Raw genomic sequence first — 15,502 nt, 5'->3', positions numbered from 1 at the left:
GACGAGAGGAAACGGCCTCAAGTTGTGCCAGGGGAAATTTAGATTGGATATTAGGAAAAATTTCTTCACTGAAAGGGTTGTCAAGCCTTGGACCAGGCTGCCCAGGGAAGTGGTTGAGTCACCATCTGTCATGCACCGTATAGTACCAAAAGAAGGGGGGGGGGAAACAACCACTACTCGGACTCCACAGTCAGGCGGGTACTATATAGTGACAGTTTATTATGAGAGCCAGAATCCTTAGGCAAGCATACAGGTTCACGAAATAGTAACACATAACACGACACAACTACGTACACAGGGAGGGTAATACGACCTGTCGATAAGGATCAAGCCGATGGTCACAGACGGTTCGGGGATCTCAGTCCAGCTGAGAGGGAGCTCTGAAGAGCCTCCTCCAGTCCGCGTCCTTTATGCTTTTGTTGCCGCATGGTCTCAGTAGATAAGCCCTTGGTTGGGTCTTTAGGCCCTTGACAGAAGTTTAGGCCTCAGAACTGCGAGAGGTGTGGCAGAGGCAGACTTACCAAGGATGACAGTGTCCGAACAGGCGAGAGCTATGGGGCCTTCGCTCCATCCTGTCCCCCGTTTCTGCACAGTCATTGCTCCCTTGTGTACAGCTACATGGGGGCATGGGCATCACATTGTCCACCCCGTGACTCTGTCACATCCGATCGCAACACATCATAGGTGTGTAGGGAAGGAGGGAGAATCAGAGCATATTCAACCAGTGAAACATTAACAGCGTTCACATTATTAGTGCAAGTTTTCACTAAGATTTGCTTTAAGCAACTTAAGCCTATGGCAACAATTATAACTACAATTAATATTATTATTATGTATTGAATTAAGGTGACTAACCAATCACTAATCGACAGTCCTAACCACTTTACTGCTGTGGCTATCCATCCCACGGGTCCGGAAGTATCTGGTTGTATTCGGTGAAACAAGTCCAGGGTGTTGGCAGCGACCTTGTTCAGTTCTTCTCATGCTTGCTCTATAGTTGAGGAGACATTGGGAATGATCACACAACATTCTTCTTCGGGGAAAGAGTGATTTAATACGCCACAGACTCCCATTTTCCCTTAACAAGAACTTATCTAAAGCCAACCTGTTCTGTAGCGCCATTCTGCAAACAGCCACTACCTGTAAGTTCATAGCCCCAAATGCGGTTCTTGACCAGTTAGATAACAGGTAGGTGTACCTGCCAAGTTAGATTTTCAATTGCATATTGGTGAGTTCTAATTAATGATCCGGGCATAAATATTGACCGTAATCCTAAAGTTACTGCTTGTCATCTATGGTGGCTGAAATTGGCTATTTTAGTGGGACACATGGAGGGGATGCCCAGTCCACACTGCAAACCCGCATGTTTTTGAGGCTGGATATGTGAGTACATATTTCCATCAGAGCAGACCCACATTGTGTCCTTAGGGCTACTAAACCAGGCTGTAGTACAGGATGAGTGGTCGTACCCTGAGCTTTGTCTATATATGATACCATCAGGAGAGGTAACAGCGTGCCATTGGGGAAGTTTGCACCATAGGGTTAAGTTTTCCCATTCAGTGACATCACTGATCCCTTGGGGACCTAGAGTAGTATTACAAAGGTTCAATGCTTCTAAGGTATTTGGCACAGGAATAGTATAGTTGTAGCACAAGCAAGCTTGCCTAAAAGCAATTACTAAGGCTTCAGTCTGCCATACATATGGTAAATAATCCTCAAAGTTGGAACAGTTAAGTATTTTTGTACATTCCCACAGCGGCGAAGTAGGTGGTTTGTCAAACTCGACTTTGGCATCTAGGGGATCCCAAGGATGATCTCCACTAGACGCCCGCAAAGATGCCCAGAAATAAGTGGACCAGATACAATTTGCGCTAACATTATAATCATAGCGGTATGACCGGCCTGGCCACGGACAACTGGATCCTGGGGTCCGTGGAAACTGGAAACACCATGATGCATTCATGGGGATCGTATACGGATGCATTAACGGATTTCCCCATTTGCTCAGAGGCCACCAATTTAACACTTCACAGGGGAAAGTCTTGGTTTGAGTAGTATTATAGAGGTACCTTCCCTGGGAATAAACATGACTGGTGTCTATGCGTTGGCAAGTAACACTTCCAGATTGGTTGCTAGCCACAAACACATGCATTACATTATTGGTGATATCTAGGCCATACCGCCGTGTGGCCTGCCCAAAGGTTTCGGAATAGTTCCAAATCTTGATTGTTTCATTGTCGTTTAGCCGGATTGCCTCATAAACAGACTTAAGATCTATTTCGAGTGCACCAAAAGGTAGTCCGGCGCCAGCACTGCTGGGAAGATTTATGCATATTCCTCCACCAGTCATGTTAATCATTCGATAAAACCCTGTAATCATATCAAATGCTAAATTTTCAATGGGTAATTCACGACTGTTTTTGGTTCGTTTTAGTCGAAGCATGGACGGCTTATTACTTAGAAGGATTATCCATAACGCAAACCAAAGTAACAGCAAAATACAGGCAATCCAGGGCATATGCCTAATATGGCAACCCATCATTAAAATTTCGGCTTTAGAATGACTATAGCTACCAACACTAGTAACACTAAAATTACAAACAATAATTATCCTTGGGGACACTCCAACTCAAACCAGTCCAGAATTAGGTTCCAGGTACAATTGTTCATTCCGGTTTTACCTGTAAAAGAAAAGAAGCTTGCTCAGTGGGATGATATAAGCACCACCTCTCAACAGGTTAGAAAGAGGGAAAGATCCACCGGGTGAGGATTCCATGAGTCTTCCCAGAATAATCTTTCGTTTCCCAGGCGAATTTGTTTTTCAGAAAGACAAGAACCATCGGCACCTTCCCCACATAGGGGACATTTACCAATACTGGTTGACCCGGGTGGCAAGGGACAGGATATTTCCCAGGTGGGGTGGAGAGTTCTGGCATGATGGTATTAGTGGAAGATATAAAAGCTTTCATTTTTGGACTTCCACCTCCAGCCCACTGGTTATTAATAGTATAAACAGCGGTAGACAAGTGGTTAGCCCAATCGGATTTATCTACTCGAGCGTACCTTTTTAATAATCCGTTTGTTCACTCTACTATCCCGTTTGCTTGGGGGTAACAGGGGGTATAGAATGTCCAGCTAACTCCTTCTTTCCGAGCCCAATCCTGTACCACCCCGGCAGTAAAGTGAGAACCGTTGTCACTTTGTATTTCCTCCGGGTGTGGTAATGTGCTGAACCAATCTCGTAAACACTGCACAGTGTTCATTCCTGTGGCTGCTTTTTCTGCTGTTGCCATAGTGATTCCGGATATCACTTCAGCTCCTACCAAAACATATCTTTTCCCTGTGGAGGGACAGAGTGGACCTATGTAATCTATTTGCCATGTTTGCCATAGAGTCTTCCTATCTCTAATGTGCAGGGGGGCGCCTTGGCCGGATGATTGGTGGTTAGTCTTAATCTACACTCAGGGTATGCAGTGACTGTCGCCTCTGCCATTCATTTTGTAATGGGCCATCCTCTAGAGATTCCCTCCTTATAGAGATTGTTCATCCCTGAGTGACCTTGCTTAATATGTAACCATTCTAGCAACCTGTTCCATCCTCCTAGGTTGGAATCTACTTCAGTTACATTAAGTCTGGCAAGTTCGTCAACCTGCCTGTTAAAGAATGCAAGCTTAGCGTGTGCAAAATTGTGTCCTTTCACCCAGCCAACGTATAGGGGCCTGTGGTTGCTTATCTCTAAAAGTTGTTTCCAGCTTTCCGATTGCCATACTGGCATCCTATTCACTTGCCACCCGTTTGCCACCCAGTGGCTAAGCCACTTGGTTGCTGCTTTGAATACAGCATATGAGTCAGTGTAAATGTGGGTAGCCTGCGATAAGGCTGCCAATATTACCGCCCGTAATTCCCCTACTTGAGCACTACCCTCCCCCTCTTCTATGACTGTGTGTCTGGTTTTCACTTCTAATGCCACCGCCTTGTATTTCCAGACTTTGTTTTCTTGCTGTGTCGAGGCATCAGTGAACCAAACCCCAGTTAGATCTGAGTTTTCCTCAATAGGGGTGCCTTCGTGGATAGGTGAAGACTTGCTTGGGAGTGCATGATATACCATCCCTGGGTCTACTGGTTTCTGCAATTCGGAAACCTTTGTTGGTCCTTCTTCTACAGGCATAAGCTCCATCACTCCTTCTAGGTAAGCATACCATTTTCGTACTGTTGGCTTTTGTGCTATTCCTCCTGGAGGGGCAGCTCCCTGTTTAATTGTTTCTATTACCTTAAATGGCCCCCATAGGATAATATTTTGGGAGGTTCATCTTTGTTCTGCTTGTTGCAAGGCTCTTACCACTGACAGGAGTCCTTTCTCCAAGTTGGTATATCATTTTTTGGTATCATTGAAGGACCGTGAATTAAAACTCAGTGGTCGTTTAGGACCCATTGGTCCCTTTCGCAATAAATTGGAATGGGATCCATGTTCACTAAATCCCCATTCTACATGTATGGGATCGCCGGGGTGGACCAGGCCTAATTGTTGGAATAACCGAAGCTCCGCTACCAGAGAGTATAAGGCTTGGTCATGTACTTTGGTCCACTCCCATTGCACTCCCTTTCTCAGGAAATTATATAGTCATCAGGCGATAATAGAAAAACCAGGAATATGCTTTCTCCAGTATCCCAAAGTTCCTAGAATTCCCTGTAACTCCTTTTGGGTATTAGGGGTTTTCCTATTCTCTATTTCCTTCAGGGTGTCAGGGGGAATGGATGCTGCACCACGAATCCACCATACTCCCAGAAATTTCACCTCCTGTGCCGGAGTTTGTATTTTGGAGGGAGGAATCTCTAGCCCCATTTGTTCCAGTTTGTTTGTTATTTTAGTCATATCCTGCTCCACTTGGTCTTTGGTATTACTGGCTATCAGTATGTCATCAATGTACTGGTAGATAGTGATTCCCGGGAAAAAGCTTGTTTGTGCTAGTACTTTAGCGAGGGCGTTATGAGCTATGGTGGGGGAGTGTTTGTAGCCCTGAGGAGGTCTATTGAATGTATACCGAATACCCTTCCAAGTGAAGGCAAACTGAGCCTTGTCCTTTTCTTGCAGAAGGACCATAAAGAACATATCCTTTACATCTATAGCTGCCATCCAGCTCTAATTTTGGCTCTGGATTTCGGTAACTATTTCTGCAATATTTGGGACCGCTGCTGTCAGTGGCTCTGTATTAGCATTTAATTTACGATAATCAATGGTCAATTGCCAGCTACCATTTGGCTTTTTGACCGGCCACACCGGTGAATTATACGGGGAATGAGTACGGGTTATAATATCTTGACTTTCCAAATCTTTTATCATCTCATTTATCGCTGACAATGCGGCAGTCGGTAAAGGATATTGTTTTACGTTAGTTATCTTGGAGAGTGGCAAAGCCACAGCTGTTTCCAACAGTGATATGTGACTTTCCCTGTGGTCAGGTTTACTGGCAAAACTCCAGACTGTGCCATCCGGTAAATGCCACTCACATCCTTTTAATAAGTCAAACCCAATAATATTTACTTTGGCAGCCCCTACTAGGACTCTCGCGAGTCGTGGGCAACTGTCTCCCGGGAGTGTCAGTGTAATCAATGCAGTGGGACACAATTTCTTAGTTCCCTCGATGCCGGTCACCCTAATCTGTGGCTTCCTGGGTCTGACTCCCAGGAGCCTTAGTGTCAAGAGTAATGACGGACATTTGAGCCCCGGTGTCTATTAAAAATTCAAAGCACAACCGACGGGGTCCCACAGGCAATATGATAGTTGGAGAAGGAATGGAGAGTCATTGGATGTTAAGCACCCGGGCAGGAGGTTGGCTCAACACCTTTCCCGGGATCCCACATTTTTTGACTTTGGTTCCCCAAAATCTGTAAGGTCCTTGTCCTGTGATGGTGGAGCCGAGGGAGCAACATCCCCTGAGTTATTTTTAGGAGTGGTATTTTGATTTCCACCTGCAATTTGCACTAGCCGTCGTACATCCGAGGTGGATATCCCATTAACACCTGCTTGCGGATCCCTAATTTTAAAGCTTTCCTCCATAACTCATTTCTTTCTGGGTCAAAATGGGACTCCCTTGTAGGTTTGTCTGAGATCACCCTATCCCTTTGTAACTTGGGTTCCTGGGATTGTACGAAATGAACCCTATGCATAGGTACATTCGAGGAGTCCCTAGGCTCTTGGCTAGTGTTCACCCATCCCATTCATTGCCCGTAACTTATAACATCTTGAACTAACTGAGTCCAAGTCAGAGGTCCTCCTGGTCTTCTGTGCCCCTGCCTTATTCCATCCTGTATCCCAGCCACATACATCTTAAGACTGTCTGGGAGACCCCAGATCAAAGGGGTGAGGGGGTCCTGAGCAATGGGAGCTATCATGGGGGATTCTGCAATCAATCCTCGAAAATGTATGGCTTGCACGCAGGCTGCTTTCTGTACTGAGGCAGCAAGATCAGAGAATCTGGCTGTCCTTGTAACTATCGGATCCCCCCGTCCTGGGGGTCTATCCCGGAGGCCCAATGAGCTATCCTAGCAGTAAGGGAATGATTTTCTGGTCCGGGCATGGTGGTGAGAAAAATGCCAGGACCCCAATAGCCTCTGGCCTCGACGGGGCTTAATAGAATTCGGTCTCCCCCAGTTAGGGATACTCTCCACAAATATTCCACTTCTGATTCATGTGGCTTCCGGGAATATTTTTCTTGCAGGTTAGCCAATTCGGATGGGGACCATGAGACGGTTCAGGTTGTAACTACCCTGGTGTTTCCGCCTCTACCATCCTTTTCCTCAGTTTTTACTACAGGGCAGAGGGTGGTTTCCCCCGGAGTATCTGGAGAGAATCCTGCAGGGCTCTCCCTTTCTTCTTCCTCGCTAGAATACCAACTGTCACCATCCCACATCTCGGGATCGCAACAGTACACTAGCTTCTGAATTTTTATTACTAGTTATTGGAATTTGTGCCAATAGGAGATCGAGAGTTAGGCACCCAAAACTGCACAAATGACCCCTTTTCCTTTTCCCTTCTTGTACTTCTGTTCCTTGTGTAATTGCTCAATTCTCTGGACTACTTTCTGTTCGTCCTTCCAATTTGGCTTGGCCCAGTCTAAGCCCTGCTCCGAGGGTTTACACTTGAACCTTTGCAATAGGTTGCTTAAGGATGTGGTCATTTTAACAGTTTGGCAAGACTCAAACCCCCTTGCTTTCCAGCGGATCGTCAGATAACAGAGCGGCTGGGGGCAGCTGGGCTTGGGCCTTGAATTGCAGTTCCGATTCATCTGTAGTACATTCACTGGACCCACCAGTGTACTGGATGACGAATCCTGCCAACTACGTCAATTTTTTTACTGTCATGTACCGTATAGTACCAAAAGAAGGGGGGGGGGAACAACCACTACTCGGACTCCACAGTCAGGCGGGTACTATATGGTGACAGTTTATGATGAGAGCCAGAATCCTTAGGCAAGCATACAGGTTCACGAAATAGTAACACATAACACGACACAACTACGTACACAGGGAGGGTAATACGACCTGTCGATAAGGATCAAGCCGACGGTCACAGACGGTTCGGGGATCTCAGTCCAGCTGAGAGGGAGCTCTGAAGAGCCTCCTCCAGTCCGCGTCCTTTATGCTTTTGTTGCCGCATGGTCTCAGTAGATAAGCCCTTGGTTGGGTCTTTAGGCCCTTGACAGAAGTTTAGGCCTCAGAACTGCGAGAGGTGTGGCAGAGGCAGACTTATCAAGGATGACAGTGTCCGAACAGGCGAGAGCTATGGGGCCTTCGCTCCACCCTGTCCCCCATTTCTGCACAGTCATTGCTCCCTTGTGTCCAGCTACATGGGGGCATGGGCATCACACCATCTCTGGAGGTATTTCAAAGACGTGTAGATGTGGTGCTTAGGGACATGGTTTAGTGGTGGACTTGGCAGTGCTAGGTTAACAGTTGGACTTGATGATCATAAGGGTCTTTTCCAACCCAAATAATTCTATGATTTTTATTACAGTGCAGCCCTGCACGAACCTTATGAAAGTGCTTGTTGTGAAAATAATCTTGATACCAAATTTATGTACAGTCCAGTCTAACGAACTATAATATCCTTATACCATACAAACCAGTTAAACCAGTCAACTGGAGTCACAAGATCTTCCCCTAACACACTAAAAACCAAGCCTCTTTTGGATCAGAAATAAACAATTGCATGCAGCATTCTCCCCAGTCTTCATTTTCTTTTTCCAAATAGCAAGGCTCCTAAACAATTAGGTATTTCAGAAGTGTTGCTTCCTTCGACTTGCATGCATTGGCAAAAATCTTAACATGTTCAACACTGTTTAATATGCATTTACTATGGTCCTAATGCTAAAACAGTGAATTCAACAGAAAGTTAATTTATTTTCTTTGGTTAAAAAAAAAAAGAATCAAGACATTGTATTCATACTTCACTTTTGGCCTAGAAAGGGAGTACCCACATCAATGTTTCAGGGCATATCAGGAACATGCTTTTAAAGCAAATCCTCTGAACTACGCTTTCTTTCATATTGTAAAGTAGTCTCAGAGCACACGAACTTGATGCAGAAGACGTTGAACCAGAAGATGCACTCAGAGCACACTTAATGTTCTCCAGCTGCTAATGGGCATTTATCTAATAGGAACAAACTACAGCTAGTTCAAAGTAAAAATCATGCATACTATAGCCATTGGTACCCCAGCACGAGCTGTACCTACCTTTAACAGGTACCACTACTACTTAACGAAGACAGCACCAAATAGCCTTTCCTTCATCTGATGGGGTAGAGAACATCAAGATGTATTCTGGTTTCTCCACTTAGACTCCTTTGCCCTCGGCTTCCTGCTTGTACCCAGTAAAAATCCACCCTTCTGGTTTCTCCATACTGACTTCTGCAATGATCCTTGTCTGTCAGTCTTTTATGTTTTGTTTTTTTTTATTCTCAGTCTCCCCTGCTGTGAAAACCCTGCTGCATTAATGGCTTGGTACTGGAAATCCTTACTTTGCCAAAACATTCACAGCTTTCCGGCGGATCAGGGAGCTGGGCGAGGACCACCCCAGCGAGGAAGCCCCTGCAAAGCCCCTTTGCAGAAGCTCAGCTGAGCTCCCCCTGCTCAAAGCTGGCTCTGGCACAGTGCTCAAGCACACCCCTTCCGCACATTAACAGACTTCTAAACTGATGACACAGTACGCAGGCTTAAAGCTATACAGTCTTTTAGTGTTTTCCTGCATTAAGGCCAGATACTGTGATTAGAAACTGGAGGTTTTGAGGGTTTTTTTTGCAATTATGTTTTAACTAGAATTAATTTCCATCTCAAATTAGGTAAAAAATTAAGAACAAAGTAATTTTCCTTTTTTTTCAATAGAAAACAAAAAATATTTTCTTCTAAGAACAAAAGAGAACAAAGCTACCACCCTCACCCCCAAAACCCACTCTCAGAAGAATGAAAACAGTATTTTTCAATGTACTGCCCACATACCTGCAAAGCTCCTGTCTGTGCCACTTTCTTCCCGCAGGATACAGAATTCCTAAGTGCCGTTAAAAGAAGCCACCTCTGACCAAATGCCCGGGCTTGCCAAGGCTGCACTTGCCCTCCCCTGCTGCCTCCCTCCCCTCAGCGGGCTGTATGGGGCACACCCGGTGCACTGTGGAGGGAGAGACCGTGAACTGCCCTGGGCCTGTCGCAGCCGGTTCCAGCCGGTTCCGGCACTGGTGTGAGCTCCCCATCGCCCGCCAAAACCTCCGCCAGTCAGGGGCTCCCCCCCTCAGGCAGGTGGCTGCGCTGGGGGGTGGGTACACAGCAGGGAGCAAGTGAGGAGCGCCGTAAAAGGGGTGCCTTTGGCGAGCGTGGGGGGGACGCACGCGCGGCTCCTGGTTGAGGGGGACACGGCTGGAGCCGCGCTCCTGGAAGGAGGCGCTCCGTGCTGGAGGAGGGGCAGCCCTGGAGGGCTGCGGCGGACGAGGAGCGAGCGGCACTACGCACCGGCCCTTCCGCGTCGCCCGTCCTCGCCTCACCGAAGGGATTGGGAGGAGGGGAGCGTAAACTGGGGCGGGAACAAGGGGAGTTGAGATGAGGAGGGGTGTTTGAAGTTGAGCCTGAGGAAGGGGGAGGAAAGGTGTTTCCCGCTGCTTATTTTCCTCAATACCGGAGTCGGGAATTAAAAGTTTATGTTAATCGGCAGTAAGTTAAAGTGATGAAAGGTCTGGAATCGAGGAAGTTTGCCCGCGGCAGTAACCGGTGGAGAACGGGGGCTATGCCCGTCGAGGCCTGGGACTGACTTTGAAACTCAGTAGCACCAGCCCGGGGGCTGTGAGACGCTGGGGGGGGGGGGGGGGGGGCGCGCTGCCGTGGGGTGCCTGGGGCTCACTGTCTGCTCCCAGCCGGGCTCCGCAGGGACTGGGACCGCTCAGCAGACTCGGGTCGTGGGGGGCGGGCTGACGGTCTTCTTCCTCGCAGCAATGGGCTGCTAACGGTGGCGTTAGCAAGTGCTCAGCGCGGGCGGGGTCCCTGGGCATCAACGAGCAGCTGGAGGCGCCGCCCTGGCCGCGTTGCAGCCAGGCCCCGGCTGCTGGGGGAGCAGAGGGCGAGCTGGGAGTGACCGCCCTGGCGGGGGAAGCCGACCCCTCGGGTGCAGAAAGAGAGGTCTGATCGCAAACGATGTATTCAAAGTCTTGTAAGCTTCTGGGGTTTGCGTTTTGCAGGGGCAAGAGGGGAAATTTGTGAGGAGTACTTATTCAAACTGGTAATGTTAACCCCAACAGTCTCGTTTCAGGGGTGAGAGGTGGAGATTTACTGTGTATTGTACATTGTACAAAATTAATCCCTGTTGTCTGAGAAGAAGGGTTGAGTTTATGATTCATGTATATTAAAGTTGTGGTTATGCTAAAAGTACAGTTTATAAAGGGATGTGTATTCAAACAGAAATGTAAAGAGGCATGTTTCAAGAGAAAATGGAGGAGAAAGCAGAGGAGGCACATGGAAAGGGACATGGTTGGAGGTGTAGCTTGAGAGGTGCTCCCTGCCAGAGGAGGTATGACTGAGGGACTGTGGCCTGTGGGTGGGTTGCCCACACCGGTGCACACAGGCAGCCCATGCTGGAACAGAGGAGCAGTAAGAAACAAAGAGCCATGGGGAAAAAGAAGCAGCAGCAAGGACTGGCAAAAGGAAACAGTTAGCAATCATAACGTCCTCCACTGTGTGCTGCTAAAATAAGGAAAGCTGAGGCTAGGAGGGGAGAGAGGAGAGATAGGTGTTGGGCTAAGTTGAGCCTGGGGAAGGGGCAGTGGGGAAGGTGTTCCCTAAGTGTTTAACTATTTGAGTATTGAGGGGACAATATTAAGACAATCATTAATTAAAAGCTTATATTAATTGGCAATAGATAAATTAAGTGAACCTCCCTGAGTAAAGACTGTGTTGACTGCAATGCTGGGACAGGCGAAGAGTAAGGACAAATTATCTTTCCTCTTCCCTACTTTCCTAGAGGCGTCTAAAACACTCTTGTCAATTTTTCTGTCTCCGTGCAGGTGAAACAATAAATTCACAACAGTCTTCCAGGCAGGTAGCCAGTAGTCATCACTATGATTTTCCCAATAAAAAATAAGACCTTTTCAACAAATATGAAAATTTACTTTTGAAATAAAATATGCCTTTCTGTCAGGGAATGTTTATTTTATGGAATAATAGGCTAGCTCTTTGATGTTCAAGAGAGGTACTTAATTCTCGCAATTTCAGTATGTACTTTGAAACTGACTTCTTATCTGTGATATTTTGGCAACTTTTTTTTTAATTTTTCTTTTACTGAAAACAAATCTAGTTTGTCATGAAGACTTCCTTATATTTAGCAGAACTGCGTTTTCCCGGTTATGCTCAGGTGAATTTATAGAAGAGTTACCAAAGTGTGAATACGAAATACACTCACATGCCTACTTTAGGAATAGCATACTGATAACTCTTGAGGAGAAAGCCTTTCCTGTGAATGTAGTCAGAAAAATCAACTTTATGTACTTGTATTTATGTGCTGCAGAAGTCTGTTTCTTATGTGTCTTCTGAATACCATGTCTAGCTTAGTGACAGAAGCACGTTTATCTTCTTGTCAGTACTGCCGAGCCAATATAGTTGCAGATGGGCAAGCTGTGTTCTATTTTATCTCGTCCATCATCAGCAGAATTTCCAGATGAATTCTCACTCGAGAGTCTTTCCTCTTAGAGTTGATATTTTAAACAGAACCAAAAAAAGCTTGATTTTGAAATCTTGGCTCTTGATCTGGAAACTTTGTAAGTCTGAAAAATCATTCCTGGGCTAGGAAAATTGAATGAGCTGTGTTTGTAGCTAAAGAATCAAAAAGGGCTGTATAGGGAAGAACAGAGGCTGTATCTCATTCAGTTCTGTGTACAGAGAGAGTACGTGAATCATAGAATCATTGAGGTTGGAAAAGACCTCTAAGATCATCGAGTCCAACCGTCAACCCAACACCACCATGCCCACTAAACCATGTCCCTAAGCGCCTCATCTACACGTCTTTTAAATACCTCCAGGGATGGGGACTCCACCACTTCCCTGGGCAGCCTGTTCCAATGTTTCACCACTCTTTCAGTAAAGAAATTTTTCCTTACATCCAATCTAAACCTCCCCTGCCGCAACTAGTTCACATAGCTCTGTGAACTATCAGTGGTGTAAGACAGTCTGCTTCTTTACAGGAAAAACATCTGTTTTTTTCTTTGACTCTGATACAAGGAAACGGCATTGCATTAAATCAAACCGGGAAGAAGAATAGCACTTGATGCCCTACAAAAAAAGGAATCTCAAGATATGTTTTTATGGCTAGCCAGTAACTTCTGTATTAAATAAGCTGCAGTCATTAGGCAGAATAAAACTGATATAATCACTAAAGGTGGAAATGATGCCTCAGGTCCTAGTATTCCTAACAGAATTGAAGGGTGGTATTTTCAAACACTTATTCCTCAGATTTACTCAGGACCTACCTTAATCTGTAAGTGCTGATTTCTCATGATAAAATGTCCTTTAAATTTGCTATTGCCAACCTGGCCTATTGTCAAGTACAAAGTATTCCTTGACTCACTGATATTGTAATCTTAAAAAATAACAGATGCAGTGATGTGGGCTTAGCTGTCTTGACTTTAGACAGTCAAAGTGGGTATTATGGGTGTGCCAAGTGAATGAGCCTCGAAATGTCTGCACTCCTGAAGAGACAATAACCCTTTCTGGTTCGTATCCATGCCACTTAACACACTACTGAAGACTTAACCGTCATTTTTTTAAAAGTTACTTGAGCAAATGGATTAGTTTCTGCAAAGATATACACAACAAGGAATGCTTTGACTATTTAAATTAAAATCATACTCAAACATTGATTATAAGTGAATGAAGTCAAAGAGATGCAGAAGAAAGGGATGATTAAGAGTTACTAGATTATAGTTGAGAAATGCTGGAGGGAGATCTGCGTGTACTAAGCCAGGTGATAACTCACAGATCAAAAGAATTTGTGTGGCTTCCTACTCTAATTTCGTAATACAGTTAAGTGAAGGTTAACATCATTCAGTCTGTTGCTTACCAGGTTCTATGTGGACTCTTTTGCCCTGCTGTGTCCTGGGATAAGGAGATGTACTTAAGTTGGAGCCTGTTTGTGTAACGAGGGAGATAATCAGCACAGCACTTGGCTTTGTAATATTACACCTTTTAGCTCTTCAGCCAGACATTGCTTAGGGATTGACTTCCCATGCCTGTTCTGCAAAGCACCCTCTTTTTAGCAGGCTTTTGGGTGGAAGCTTTTTCTATTTTGTAAGAAGAGTCAAGCTGGGGTGGTTAAATTGTACTGATTCAGCTATCTTGATTAGCATGAGGTGTTGCAAGGGGAAGTATGGAGGAGGAGAAAAGATGATTAATTCTGTTTTGCAATAAACTCTTTATTAATATTGATGTAAAAGTTACAGACCGCTTAAAAAAAAAAAAACAAAAAACAACAAAAACCTTGGGTGGAAATGTGAAAGATATAATGAGAAAGAGAGGGAATGAATTAAAGCCTGAAGAAAAAATCTTGATGAAAAATAGTAGATGAGAATGCAACATGTTTAAGACTTGCTAAATGCTCACCCGAGTCAGACACATCTCCTCAACAGAGCTGAAGGTTGTTGAATGAACACAGAGTTATTATAATACGAGTCAGTATTTTTCAGCTCAACAAATCAAGTGAGTCTTAAATGAAGTAAGCTTAAATAATTTAATCTTAGAAGACAATATGCAAATTCCATTAAGAATATATTAAGGACCTTTCTTTTTCTCTTCTGGATCTGGATAGTGTCTGTGTAGTGCCTGATCAAGTATTGCATTGTGTCTGCAGTCACAGAACTGTATCCCCATTTACCTGCATGACTGGCAAGCTACAACAGACCAACATGAAATAGAAGTATTTTGCACTTTTGAAAAAGCAATAGCAGATTTCAATGCATATTAAAGAATAAATCAACTCAAATACACCTAATCCTTCCTTACTCAGAGGAAAAGCAGAGCAGTTACATTTACCTTGCAAAATACTGTGTGTTTCTCTTATAATGAGAAATTCAGTCCCGTTCCAATTCTGAGGTATTATTTATATAATCTCTAAAAAAAATTATTTCTAACCAGAACGAAAACTTACACAGATCTACTAAGCTTATCAGAATGTAATTCAGGCTGCCAATATACTCTATTTTTTCTACATCTTGGGTTCTGGCCTCTATGCTGAGTAGGCCAGAACTGCGTAAATCTTTGAGGTTTTTTCTTTAAATCAGTGCATTTAATATAAGAAACTAAACTATATGATATCCATTTAAATTCTGATAAAACAGAATTTTATGTTTGAAACTGAGGGAAATTTCATATAATTAAAAATCTTAACTCCGCACTGTAAATTCAAGAATTTGAGTGTTCCTTTCATGGTGCAAGGTATTCAGTGTGTCTCTGTGATCTCTGGAGTTTAGCTAATGAGCTTTCAGCAAACAAACCATAGCATGTAAAACACGAGTAAAAAATTTGGGACTGCTCAAAAGATACGCTTGAACATTCCGTCTAATCAAAACATCTTCCATAAAATATTTCATTTTTTATACAATTTTATTTCGAAAGGAGGAAATGAAAGTGTTGAAATCTTTTAACGTTTAATTTTTCTAAACCAATGTTTACATTTTTATTCTAAATTGATTTTCCACTTTGAAATAGACATTTTTAGTATTTTTATACAAAAATATGTAGGATAAGTGAAAGAAGTCTAAAGTTGTGGGTTTTTTATTTTAAGAAAATGGTTCTGAAATTTTCTTATTCCCTCTAGAATGTCCTTTTAATGACAATTTTGAATTTTCAGATTTTTCTTCTAATTTGGGCAAAAATATTTGAAATTTTAACATTCCAGAGAGTCTTATGTTCTAGTGGAGTCTGCAAATAATTAGTTCTAACAAACAATGCTACTGTACTATGATGCAATCATCTAATG

At 44.2% G+C, this 15,502-nt stretch overlaps 1 protein-coding gene across 3 annotated transcripts; it reads right to left on the bottom strand.

The window, feature by feature from the left end:
• Positions 1-205: 205 nt before the first annotated feature.
• On the bottom strand, positions 206-9,129 carry LOC143157033 (uncharacterized). Of its 3 annotated transcripts, none has more exons than XM_076331426.1 (2): positions 8,734-9,129; positions 206-2,681 (listed from the first exon to the last, which is right to left on the bottom strand). In XM_076331426.1, exon 2 carries the CDS (start codon positions 2,540-2,542, stop codon positions 1,289-1,291), a length of 1,254 nt encoding a protein of 417 aa, XP_076187541.1. In that variant the 5' UTR covers positions 2,543-2,681; positions 8,734-9,129; the 3' UTR covers positions 206-1,288. The 3 variants fall into 3 exon arrangements, with proteins under 3 accessions (XP_076187541.1, XP_076187542.1, XP_076187543.1); XM_076331427.1 differs by lacking the exon at positions 8,734-9,129 and adding an exon at positions 7,524-8,098; XM_076331428.1 differs by lacking the exon at positions 8,734-9,129 and adding an exon at positions 7,543-8,098.
• Positions 9,130-15,502: the final 6,373 nt, after the last annotated feature.

Source organism: Aptenodytes patagonicus, chromosome 2, assembly GCF_965638725.1.
Source record: "Aptenodytes patagonicus chromosome 2, bAptPat1.pri.cur, whole genome shotgun sequence".
Taxonomy (NCBI): Eukaryota; Metazoa; Chordata; class Aves; order Sphenisciformes; family Spheniscidae; genus Aptenodytes; species Aptenodytes patagonicus.
The sequence above is the reverse complement of the archived record's forward strand: the minus strand, read 5'-3'. Positions and strand labels throughout refer to the sequence as shown.